General features: G+C 36.8%; 1 protein-coding gene across 1 annotated transcript in view; it reads right to left on the minus strand.

The window, feature by feature from the left end:
* Positions 1-14,088, minus strand: part of LOC139712267 (nuclear distribution protein nudE-like 1-A) — a 297,794-nt gene that overhangs the window by 126,055 nt on the left and 157,651 nt on the right. The window contains exon 5 of the mRNA XM_071624108.1: positions 10,063-10,153. Within this exon, the coding sequence (XP_071480209.1) occupies positions 10,063-10,153 (91 nt within the window). The remainder of the gene's footprint in view (positions 1-10,062; positions 10,154-14,088) is intronic.

Here is a 14,088-nt window from a genome sequence, read left to right on the forward strand (position 1 = left end):
AGCAAGGGAGCTTTTAGAATTAGCCACCGAGCAGAGCAACCAAGCTTAAGATCAAGTCGAACTGGAAATCTGTACTCAAGTTTGTACTATGTTATTATTGTAAACCATCACAACTTTGAAACCAGCATAATAAATATCATTGATTGTTATATTGTAAGAATACTGTGTGATTGGCTACTTAATTTCGAAATTTCGAAAGTCGAACGAGTTGATTGAATGAATGGTCTGTTAACAATCTGCTGCATTTTGACTAAGTCAATCTTTGACTATATAGAAAAGATCCCAGTCGCAGGGAGGACTTTCATTCCCCACATTCAGAGGAAAGTCCCCTGTGACAATCTCAGCCATTTCAAAGTGGATCTTCATCAAATAAACTTTGAGTTCCTCTTAGAATTTTAGTGTATTTTAGTGAATACATGTCCTATCTCTCCCATATTTTGCACACGCAAGACCATGCTACAAGAATCTTTTCACAAGATAACCACTTTTTGCTCAGATGCCATTATGTCTGCGCATAGTTGGGTCAATGGTGAAATATATTTTATTCTGTATCTTCGTTATGACGTGTTATTTCTATGGGAGTGCAGTTTTTCTGCAAATGAAAATTGATATGACTATCTTTTTCGAGCACTAGCTCACTTCTGCTTCAATGAATTTCTCCCAGATTTTAATATGTTGTAGCTGTGACTTTGGGCTATCGTGAATGTACCCTTTCTTTTTATACGATGTCAGGATTATGTTAAAAACTTGGTTGAATTTAAAGCTTATCTGTAATGTACTGAGATGTTTTTTTTTTTTTCCGGCAACTTTCTTTGCAATAACTCAAGAAAAACAGCCCCTATCACCCCCAAATTTTGCACATGTTTAGTTCATGTCACGTACATTATTTTATAAGATAACAACTATTGATCGGACATCATTTTGGGTATGTAAATTAGGGTCAAAGGTCATAAATGTTTCATTCTGTATCTTAGTGAATACATGTCTTATTTCTCCCATATTTTGCACACGCAAAGACTATGTTATAAGAATCTTTTCACAAGATAACCACTTTTTGCTCAGATGCCATCATGTCTGTGCAAAGTTGGGTCAATGGTCAAATATACATGTACTTCATTCTGTATCTTCGTTACGACGTGTTATCTCTATGGGAGTGCAGTTTTTCTGCAAATGAAAATTGACATGATTATCTTTTTCGAGCACTAGCTCATTTATGTTTCAATGAATTTCTCTCAGATTTTAATGTGTTGTAGCTGAGATCTTGGACTATCGTGAATGTACCGTTCGTTTTTTCATACGATGTCGGGATTACGTTAAAAAACTTGGTTGAATTTAAAGCTTATCTGCAATGTATTGAGATGTTTCTTTCTTTCTGCAACTTTCTTTGCAATAACTCAAGAAAAACAGTTTCTATCACCCTTAAATTTTGCACATGCTTAGTTCATGTCACATACATTATTTCATAAAATAACAACTTTTTGATCAGACACCATTTTGGGTATGTAAATTAGGGTCAAAGGTTATAAATGTTTCATTCTGTATCTTAGTGAATACATGTCCTATCTCTTCCATATGTTTTACATTGATATGTGATAGCTGATTCTGGGTGCATGCACTGGTCGGGGAGGAAGGTCTCGAGCCTCTGTGATTAAGTTTGCCTTTTCCTCCCCTGGCAACCAGCAGCATGCACCTGGAACCACCACAATTTTTATATCATGTATTTACGATTTTCTGTTTGTATTTTATATCAGCTTGTATTGTACATTGTATACTGAATTGCCGAATAAATAATAATAATAATAATAATAATAGAATTGTATGCTCTTTAATATTATCTATAAGTGGTTTCTAATCAGCTTATAAAAAATTAAAACCTGAATCCCCATTTCTGAGAAAACTATGCCATCCCTTTAATGCTAATTCACATTGTGTACAATGTATTTTGCCATTACCCCCGTTAAGAATTGAATAGTCAAGTACCTGTATTGTTTCAAGTGCCTTTAAATTCAAAGTGGCTGCAAAGTTGGGATGTCGTCTGCAGGATCATCGACCATTTGTGCACTGGGAGACCTTCCTAGCTAGCTGCACTTATTCACATGCAACATATATGGGGATGTCCCATACATAACACATTTGTCCCATACATAACATTCTTTCATTGCCTAATAAAAAATATTTCTTTTGCTATTTTTTCTCTTCTATGACAGGGATCTTGCCAGTGTATATCACCCTTGTCGGTCCCGACAAGCATGAACTTTGAAGAGACAATTACCGACAAGCGTAAACCTCGCCGACAAGGGAGATACCAAGTGTGAACTTGCTCTGGCAAGCTCAGTTCAGACCAAGTTTGGATTGCGCACCTGGCCCACGCCTTTTCCTCTTTTGATTATTTGGCCGGAAAAGAAGCTAAAATTTGAAAGAAGCAGCAGTTTACTAGTGCAAAAAGTTATCCGACACAGATCGCAACAACGCAGCTCCACACACACACCACACACTCGCTCACATAATCTGATTTGGGATGATCCACACACACAGCGTTTCGTGCGAACTAACTTGCACAGCCACAGGCAAGGCCTGCCGCTCGAGTCTTGTTCGTGTGATGTGCGTGCATGTGAGAGGGAGAGAGGGCAGAAACCGAGCAAGGGAGAGTGAGGCTGAGGAAATCTGACACACACCCGCTTGTTGTCACTCTTGTTGTCAGGTCACGCAAAAACAGAGGGGCAATCATGAAATGCATGCCAATACCTCCCCGAAGAAGGTTGTATTTTTTGCTGCTTTGGTTTGCTTGTTTGTTTGTTTGTCTGCCTGTTTGTCTCTCTATTTGCAAAATAACTCAAAAGTTGTGAACAGATTAAGATAAAATTTTCAGAAACAGTTGGTTGGTAATGACGCAAGGATGATTAACTTTTGGTAGTGATCAGGATTACAGCCGGGGATCCACCGTCAGGATCCAGGAGTTTTTGTTGTTGTTTTTTTAATTTTGTTTTATATTTTTTATAAGGATTTATACTAATTCTACTATGTTTAGTAAACTGGCCATCGGCAATGACGAGAAAAAAATGTGTCCAAAGCATGTGTGGTGGCTATGGAATCTTTCATTGCCGTATAGGGAGAATTACTTTCATCTTCCGCAAAGTGCTCTAGAATAACCAAATGCAGATTTTTGTTTGGTAGTTTCAGTGGGTCATTTTTTACTAAAAAGCCATACGTTCCGTTCGCGCTTTTCACTTTCCATGGATTCATAAACGTCATTCGTGAATGTTCAATTTTCCTTCTCCTGGGAGAAATGGGATTTATGTTTGATTTTTTTTCCAGCATTGGTTATTAGTTTGTTTGTTTACAGTTATTTTGCAAAATAGCTCAAAAATATTATGAACGGACTTGAATTAAATTTTTAGATAATTTTGATAATAACAAGGAATGATTGAATTTAGGTAATGACCTAGATTGGTGGATCCCTTCCCTGTCCCAATCGCTGTCAACTGTTCCGTGAAAAATTGATCCGTTGGGATTCAGTAACAAGTTTTCAACATATTAGTTACGTACACACGTAGTTGCCAAACTTGAAGTTTAGGTCGAAAACTTAACTATCGATGATTAGCTCCACTCGTGAATTCACGACACGGGTTCACACATGCACCTAAACTTTAAGTTACAACTTATGAGCGAGCCCCACTTGATGATTACAATGGAAGTGCCGAGTCTTTGCTAGATGGCCTTGTGCCCAAACAAAATAGAGCAGTGAACGAGACGCGAGGTTCACACAAACTCACAAGCTCTTGATTATTGTGTCCACACAGGGCAAAACGAGTGGGAACCCCGTGGCTCATGGAGAGAGCATAAACCCTAAGATGTCTCGTGGTTCTAATCATCAACTAAACTTTAAGATCGCAAACTTTCGAGTGTGTCCACACGGTGCTAAACTACAAGCTAATCATCCAGAGTTAAGTTTTCGACCTAAACTTAAAGTTTAGGAAGTGTGTGAATCTAACAACTATAATGTATGGAGTGTGAACCTGCCCTTGCTGTTCTGATTTATGGAAGTTTCTTTTCTATGTGTGTGTGTGTGTGTTGTTTAATTCATTTTCCATCATGCTGTTGCTTCAAGGAGCTACGCTTTTCCCGCATAAAATTAATCATGGATACTGCACACAGAGCTTCAAAAATAACGGCCCACATTTTAAAGTGAACAAACCAAATATTATTTATTTATAGCAGGTGCTCCTTTCCTTTTGAGGTAGGGGTGCTTCCCCTGCACAACTTCTGTCTTCAGAATTTCACATTTCATGCCCTTACCTATCGAGTATCATTTTTTTCTTTCTTTTTTTCAGGGAGAGAAAAAAATTATGTTCTCTTTAGCAATGTGCATATAAATCTGTGATGCAGTTTTGATTTTTGTTTACACGTTAATTATTCTGCTTCAAGACCTGTTCTTGATTTAGGGAGAGTTACCGATGTTTTACACATTAATTATGCAAAGCAATTAGGTGAGCCCATCCCTCAGTTCACTGCCAGTGAAAAATTATGATAATGATAAAACGATAACAGATTCTTTATGTTGAAAAAAAAAAAAAAGGTTCATAAATTCCCGCACGAAATCAGTTTTGTTATTTCAAATATTCATTTATAGTATGGACCTTTTTTTATTTTGGAATAGGTGAGCCCGTCCCTCATTTCACTGCCAGTGAAATATCGAGTTAACACAACGGCCCCACAACGATTACAGTTTTGTTACTCTGAAGGTTCATTACTCCGAAAGTTATGATAATAATGATAAAATGATAACAGATTTTTTATTCTGAAAAAAAGAAGAGAAAAAAGGTTCATTAATTCCAACACGGAATCAGTTTTGTTATTTCGAACGTTCATTTATAGAATGGAGCTTTTCATTTTGGATTATTAAACCTTCGGAGTAATTAATCATTTCATTTTGGGATTAACTCTTAATGTGCCAGGTCCAAAACCCCCAACGTGCCAGAGGTTTTTACCCAATGCCAGAAAGTTTCGAAACTGGTTTGACAATGTAATCTAAAACTGCCATATCTTTGTAACCACTGACTGTTTTGAATCGAATTGTACACAAAAAATATGAAGAAATGAATGTACTTTCGTGTCATGTAGTAAGTTTGCTGTAATATCTATCTTAACCTGAAATATTGCAGAAATAATCGATAACATCAAAAAATTAAGGAAAGCATGGAAGGAAAGCATCAGCCGTGATTTTTCTTTAATAGAACACACCCTTGTCTCTGAGAAAGTTTTAGAGCTTGTACATATCCTCTTTCAAATGATAACAAATTTATCTTCCTTCTAGGGTTGTATAATTCCAAAGATACTAGCAGTCTAATAGGTAATACGCTAACGGCGTATCACTTACGGTGTTTGTACAGAGTTTTCCTTTTTTTAAATTCTCCTTTCTTTCTGAAGAATTTTGTGGACAAAATATTTCAACAATGACATGACCAATTAACATGACATTTGCAGTCAACATATCTCATATCAATATCTCAATACATGAAACTTTTCATGACGAAAACTGACGAAACCATATCTGTGACATCATCTAGGCACCATTTTGTGATTTTGAGACGATGTCAGATGATCGATCATATCTTCATTACTAAATGTCATTTCCTTATAAATCATTTTCGGTAGACATTTCAAAAGTTCAAGTAGGTCATCATGATGCCTACCTATGCACGCGTCAAAATCTAAAAATGCTCAAAACAACTTCTCGACTGGTTTTCTTGACGTTTCAGACAAGTTTAATCATTTCAAAAAATTCTGTGAGTGCATGTCTGACCATGCCTTTTTTCGCGTAAGCAACATGAAAATGCACTTTTTCTGACTGATTTGGATTCCTGATACATCCAGTACTAATATCCATTGGTTTTCGGTCAATCTTGACCAATAAGAAGCTAATGGGAGTGCCTCAAAGTTCAAATTCTGCGCGTGCGTCTATGTGCAAATATATTGAAAAAAAAATGTCTTTTTTATTTTGTCATAGCTATTCAAACTGCAGGGTAAGCCCATGTTATTATAATTGCATATTTCAAAACAATATGAAATTTAAATAACATCTCAAGTATCAATATTTCATTGGCGATGGCATCACGTCATCAAATCGTCATCTGAACTCAAGAAAGTGGAATTTATTTTTTTTATGTACTGTTTCTGACATTCATTTGCAAGTATCTTGCTTACAGTTCCTCAATGTTATCCCAAATTCATATGTGTTGTACTTTGGACAATTGTCTTTTAAGTCAATGTGATTGTTTTGCAATTTTATGACGTCATCATACTGAAAATTGAGATTAAAGGGATGTTACAGTATTGGTGGAGATGAGAATTGGGCTTTCAACTTTTTGCGAGATACCAAGAAAAGACCTATGAAATAGTACAGAGCATACCATTTTATGAGGAAATCAAAGTTTATTTGATTAACATCAGGTTTGGAATGACTGAAACATCCAAATACAAAGTACAAATACCAGTGTAAAACAAAGCGATCGTAATAAAAGGTGGGTCCCACACTTTATTAGAATCTCTCTGTTTTGGATATCTCAGCCATTTCAAAACCAATTTTCATCAAATAAACGTTGAATTCCTCATGGAATTACATGCTCTTTCATATTTCATAAGATGTTTCTCATTATCTCACTAAAAAATGTAAGAAACCTGAAATTAGGTCACGACTAAAACAATACGATCCCTTTAAAGCAAAGCCGAGTTTACATGTTATGTCTATGGGACGTAATTTTTTTCCAATTCTGAATTGACATGACAATCTTTTCACAGTTGTATCTCAGCTGTTTGAGCTTTGTTTCCTCTTAAATTTTATGAGACTGTAGCTGAAATAACAAACTGTGATAAGTATATGGTTTGGTCTGGTCATATGCATAAGGCACGGTGAAATTTTCAAGATAGAAACCATTTTCGGTATTACATTCCATCTATTGATGATCTCCATACATTGTATCTATTTTGAGCGTTTTGTTGCTACAGTACTTCCGTGGCTGTTCTGTGGCCGAGTGGCTAGAGTAATGGTTTTGCATGCACAATTTTGAGAGATCGATGCTCGGAGCAGACCTTTTTTTTTGTTTGTTTGTTTTTCTTTTTGGTCTTTTTAAAAAACATTTCATATTCAATACTAACTACCTGTTAAAAAATGATCCCACATTTTAGTCTTAGTTTATAATATTTCTATTTTTTTGTTCCTTATTTTGTTTCATTGCAAAACGTGTGTATAAACTTTATTAGAATTCAGTTTACAAAAACAATAAGATACTGAACATGGCCTATCGGATTCAATTGTTTAGCTCCCAAAAGATAGGATTTTATTCGATGTTGTGCAACAGCTTAACTTTCAGACACTGAATATTTTTGGAAATAATGAATTCAAAATTTTGTTCGCAATGTCTACGAGAAAGTTATTTTCCTAATTGCACATTTTCTTGACCACATGCAACTGTACCTTAATCCAACCAATCCCTTGCTTGAAATTGCATAGCGCCATCAGTCATTACAAGGCCGTATTGCCGTCTAACGGTACAATGCATGTTTACACGGGCACATTTGTTGTGTGGACATGGAATTTTTTTTTTCCTTTCAAAAATGTTATAGAAATCTATATTTTGTTTTTTGCCTGAACATTTATTTCCATGGATGTTCCATGGCCAAGTGGTTAGAGTAATGGTTTCACATGCATGCTTTAGAGAGATCGATGCTCGAAGCAGACCTTTTTTTCTTTTTTGGTTTGTTTTCCTTTTTTCCCACATTTTAGTCTGAGTTCAAGATATTTTGGATTTTTGTTCATCATTTTGTCGCATTGCAAAACGTCCATATAAACTTTATTAGAATTCAGTTTACGAAAACACGAAGATATGGAACGGCGCCTATCGGATTCTATTGTAGCTCCCAAAAGATAGGATTTTATTCCACGTTGTACACTAGCTTCCCTTTCAAACATGTCAAATTTTTCATAATAATGAATTCAAAATTTTGTATACAATGTCTACGAGAAAATTATTCTCCTAATTGCATATTTGTTGACCACACACAAATGTAGCCATGGTCAAAACTTAGTTGCTTCTCTGACATTAAGTTGGTTTTTGAATTCAAAATTGTCTTTGTGTACAAAAAGTCTACGCTGAAATACTTTATCTTATTACGTGGGACTACGTACATATGGAATTTCATGTCATTTCAGCTATGGAATTTCATATCATTTTAGCTCTAGAAAGTCTATCTAATAGACTTGCTTCATTTGTCACACACAAGGTTATAAATTGCCCTTAATGCAGTTTTCCCCTTGCCACCTCTCGTTTTCTCTTCCCTTTTCTCTACATTTGTTCTTGTTATACTGTAGGTGGGAATGTGTACATTTACATAACTGTATACAGTAACATTGTATGAATACGTACGCACGGGGAGGTGTGAGACGCTTCCATGATCACACGTAGGCCGTGCGTCATCGACGAATTACTGGTAACTTTTTTTCCTTCCCTTCCCTTTTATTCCTCCCTATAAAATAATTGTTCTTTTCTTTTGTTGTTTGTTTTACAGCACATCCAAACCCTCTCGGCCCTATCCTTCACCCAAAAAAAAAAAAAAAAAAGAGAACAGAACGAGGCAAGTGCCAAAATGTGTCTCGTCCATTCCTGTAGAAGAAATTAATGTTTTTTTAATGCCTGGAAGTTCATTGACCCCGCCTATGACCTTTTAATGGAAAAAAAAAATTGTTACCATGGCAATGCACTGTTCAACAGTGAATAAACATATTGCTTACTGTTAGTCACATGTTCGACATCTCAAGTCAAGTGCTCAAAAACTGAGTGAGCAAGATAAATAAACTGATGATTTCTATGATTTTCATTAAAAATTGTGTTACCATGGCAACACAATATTGAACATTAAGAAAAAATGAAGTTTGCACAAATTTTATATATCATAGCCGTCACATGTACCAAATTTCAAGCCAAATGCTCAAAGGCTGAGGGGCTTAGTTGAATTTGCAATATTTGTGTATGATTTTCATTTAAAATATGCTGTTACCATGGAAATGCATTGATTAACAATAACAAAAGATTAAGTTTGCACATCTATGTACCATAGTGGTCAGGTGTGCCAAATTTCAAGTCAAATGCTCAAAGACTGGGGGAGTTAGCTGTATCCACAATATTTTTGTATGATTTTCATGAAAAACATGTTGTTACCATGGCAATACATTGATCAACAATGACGAAAGATGAAGTATGCACATCTACATACCATAGTGGTCACATGTGCCAAATTTTTCAATCTTAATGCTCAAAGACTAAGGGAGTTACCTGAATCCACATTATTTTTGTATGCTTTTTAGTGAAAAGATGCTGTCACCAGGGCAACGCATTGTTCAACACTGATGAAAAATTAAGTTTGCACATCAATATACTATATATAGTGGTCACATGTGCCAAATTTCAAGCTAAATGCTCAAAGACTGAGGGAGTTAACTGAATTCACAATATTTTTGTACGATTTTCATTCAAAATATGCCGTTACCATGGCAACACACTGATAAACAATATCGACAGATTATGTTTGCACATCTATGTACCAAAGTGGTCATGTGTGCCAAATTTTAATCTTTATGTTCAAAGACTGAGGGAGTTAGCTGAATCCATAATATTTTTGTATGCTTTTTGGTCAAAAAAAGGCTGTTACCATGGCAACGTATTGTTCAACACTAACGAACGATTAAGTTTGCACATCTATATACTATATATAGTGGTCACATGTGCCAAATTTCAGGCCAAATGCTCAAAGACTGACAGATGGACAGACGGACAGATGAACGAAAGGATGAAAGGACAAATGGACAGACAATGCAAAAACCTCTGGAAACCACACGAACCCTCCCAAAAACATTCCCCAAACCTTCCAAACGCCTCCGATGACACTTTGTGGCAGACGCATAAAAACATGTTGATGAAACATTAAAAGATGTACTGCTGTGACAAAAACAGAATGGTTGGCAACTTTGCAAACAGTTCTTGCAAAACCATCTTTACGCCCACTTACCTCTTGCTTCATCCTTTAACCTCTGAACTGTGACAATTAATGACTCCTTCTCATCAAGTTCATTCTCCAGAAAGGCATTTCTTTCAATTGCCTGAATAAGACAAAACAAGATAAACAGAAGTATGATATCAGCTTGATAGACAAATTGAGTACAAGTGAAATCAAAAACCTGAATTATACATCTATGCAAAACACACTCTTTTCACCATTACAAGGTGGATCACATAGTAAGATTCTATTGATAAACATAAAGAAACTTAATGCAAACGCATTCCATTTTTGTACGATTTTGTTTCATTTGAATATCACATCAGCAGTGCCCCTACTTTCAACTCAGTCGGGTAAATAGTAAAGAATACCACCAGGAAAGGACTTCTTTCTTTTTTCCCTTTGAGAGAAATACATCACTCATAGATATATTTCACAATTTTTCTATTTCCTCATAAAATTCTTTCTAACTCCACAAAAAGGACATGTACTTATTCTTCTGGCGGGTTCATGCACTGTAATGATACATCACCCAATGCACTAGATGTTGCATAGAGCTATTTGTACAATGTATCCACAAAAAGGACACCATTTAATTATTTTTTTGGCGGGTTCATGCACTGCACTGTAATGGTACATCACTCGATGCACTAGATGTTAAATAGAGCTATACAAAATGTATTGCTGGCTCCTACATGCACCCAGTTACAACAGTTACCACTGTGCATGTGCCACATCTATACCTCAATGCCATAATGTCCACCAAATTTGATTTCAATTGCTTCACAATTGTGGAAGTAACTCACTCCACAAGATTTTCAAGTAAACACACAGTTACCATGACAATGCCCTGTAAGGTACAAGCACAAAGAGTGTCTTGCATGACTACACCTTACATCATTATGTGCATACCAAATTTGATATAAATATGCTTAAATACTGTGGAAGTAGCTTGTTCCACAATGTTTTGGTAAAATTGTGGTTATCACGTGGCAATGCTTTTTCTGGCAAACACAAAAATCAGGTCTTCCCCATCTACACTTCAATGCCAAAATGTTCATCAACTTTGATTTCAATTGTTTCAAAATTGTAGAATTCATTCCACAAGATTTTCAAGGAAATATGTGACACGCGGCAACGTTTTCAGGCAAAAGTAGCAAAGAACCAATTCCCTTCTTGGTGGGGTACAAAGATTTTGACTATTATTTTTGTCAAATTCATTTTTTGCAGAAATGGAATCTTTGATATATTCTCTACATCTACACTAAATTTCACGGCATAAAGAGTAAGTTTTTCTTATCGAAAAATGGAATATTGAACACCCTATATTGGATCGCACTTGTCAGTTTCGATCTTCTTTCGAACGCCGCGCCAGTATGCCCAGTGCTGCTACGCGCAGCGTCTAGCGTGTGATTGGCTAGTGCGTCACACACATTTACATAGTTCAGCTTTCGGAGACACATCCTCGCAGCGTTTCGGGACTGTTTTGTCCACATGTGCATGCTCCATTGTTGAGATACGCTCGCTCTGTATAGTGTATGCTCTTCGTTTGGCTTTCTATTCAGGCTTTTCTACAGCAATCGACAACGAAAGTGACACAAAAGTGAATAGCAGCGCTAACTTCCAACGTCAAAACAGATACATGGGGAACATGGTTTGAACACATCAGAGTTGCAAATCGCCACACAAATCGTGCAACATGCGATCGGAGACTCAACTGTCATATGCAGCTAAATTACATTATCTTGTACAGAGAAAACTTTCAATATTCTTGAAACTGTGCTCGTAACAAATATGAAAGTAGATTGACTTAAAGTACAGCAGAAGAGAGGGAAGGAGAGGTCATAAATGACCAATATTCAAATACTAAAAGATTGTAACAAACTAAGTAGTCGTGTTTGTTTTTTAATATGATAAACACCACTGCATAATGCCACACATGCACGTCTTGAAAAGCAAAACAAAGAAAAAAACAAGAGACGTAATCCTTGCCAACTTCAGTAATTTTTCTGCCAAGGAAAGGGTCCCCAAATGATGAAAAAAAAAATCTACCACAATGAAAATGCGATTTGTAAAGATGCGGATAGGAATGTGACACCCACTCCTACGTAACGTGTACACAAGGGCATGGCGTGTGGTAATGGGTACCAGTAATGCGTGCACCATACACACATACACCAGCAGGCTGGCAATTATTCGTATCCGCCATCTTGAAAGACGAACTAGTAAACAAACCCGAGCAAAATGCATTGCTTTTCGGCTCCATACACTGAGTTCCAAGGAAAGTGCCCGGGAAATTTTACTCTCTCAGTGAGCCAATCAGAAGGCGCTGTGGCTGCTAGAGGCGGAGCTTAATCTCGATTGGCACCATCATACGGATGGGTGATGTTGACCTCAGACAATGTCTTTGAGCAAGAGGTGAATCTTCAAGGCCCATTTTCTTGCAATTTTGTCAGGCTAACAAATCAAAAAGTGCATTATATTTCGCTGAATTATGCCCACTCACGGTGCCGCAGAATACAAGTGTTTTATATCAATGCAAAACTTAATAGGGAATGGGCAATGTGATTCAATGAAAAAATGAATTTTCAAAATTCCTGACTTTTGCCTGAAACCATTGTCGCCTTGTCAGATAGAAACACAAAAAGTGTGTCTTGCATAACTACGCGATCATTATATATTACCAAATTGGAAATAAACTGCTTAAGGACGTTCCTCAGTTGAGTTTGTGCGCATCCTAGCTGCGCAGGTTTCAGTGACTTAACAAAGAGCGTAGAGCGCACGCACGAGTGATGAGCTGAGCTAGCTGAGCTGAGCAGCTGCTACTGTAGTAGATCGAGCTAGAGTGTGGTACGTACGGATACCCGACAGTTCCCCACCGCGGCCGCGCTGGGCGGCCTCGCTCGGCTAGCGTGCCGACTGTACGCGTTACAATCTGTACGTACTACGCAAAGTTCAGCGGTCCGAGCCGCATAATTTATATACATGGTCATGGTAGCACAACACTGATCGACGGAATCGGGAAGCTTGGAAGTGGAACTGAGCTGTTTCCATTTTCAATCCATAGATCTGTTTTGTGACATGCAGTTCCTTATCTGTTCATTAACATGGTCAAATTGAGTGCTAATGTACCTAGGGCCTATAGGCCCTAGTCGGGGACTACTAGTCTACTAGACTAGGTGTTAAAACAACAACAACAACAAAACAAACATATTACACATATTTCATTTTTAGGTCTAACAACTAAAACAATCTGAATATCACTGTTAAAATCTAAATTAGATCTAAACTTGTCATTACTAATACAAAATATTGTTTTTTTTTATTTTTTGGTTACAAAATACAAGGTCACGAAAGTATTACCAAATATGTATTTATCACTTTCACCATTCAGATATTAATTTTTGATTACCAAATCTGGTGTAACAAAAGGAGAATCAAAGAATTACTTCTTTTTTTTTTTGCGGGGGGGTTCTCAAGGTACATGTCCATAGTTCACAACACGCACTTTACCAACCACTGCAACAACCAACACATGCAATCTACAATCAACGTTTTATTAAGATTTGTTTCTCCTTTGTAGGACCGTCAGACTAATGCCCAAACTCCCATAATTTCCTTATATTTATTCTTCTTCCTCCATTATAACTTTCTGCACAAGGTTACAGCAAGTGGGTAAAACAAACAAACAAGCATGTAAATGTGGAGTTTTCCACACTTGCGTCCACATGATATCATTATGGCTGTGTAAGGGAAATATTAACAAAAACGCACATGGACCTTCCTTTCTGAATATTTTTCCACCATATCACTGCAATTGTGACACGTTTTTTGTTTTTTGTTTTTGAAAAAGAAAGAAAGAAAAGAAAATGGGGTTTTGAGTGAACTGCATGAGATTCATGCATCCTAGCAGGGTATATCCCTGCATTGGTTCCTGACCAGATTTGGGGGTCTTACGATGATATCTGTCGCAAGGAGGCTCTGCTAGCACAAAAGCGAGCACATGAACCACCCATTTTTACAATTGTCCTGCATTAA

This window comes from Diadema antillarum, unplaced genomic scaffold (assembly GCF_040938485.1).
Source record: "Diadema antillarum isolate AM-2024a unplaced genomic scaffold, OU_Dant_1.0 seq00001781_RagTag, whole genome shotgun sequence".
In the NCBI taxonomy this organism is placed as follows: Eukaryota; Metazoa; Echinodermata; class Echinoidea; order Diadematoida; family Diadematidae; genus Diadema; species Diadema antillarum.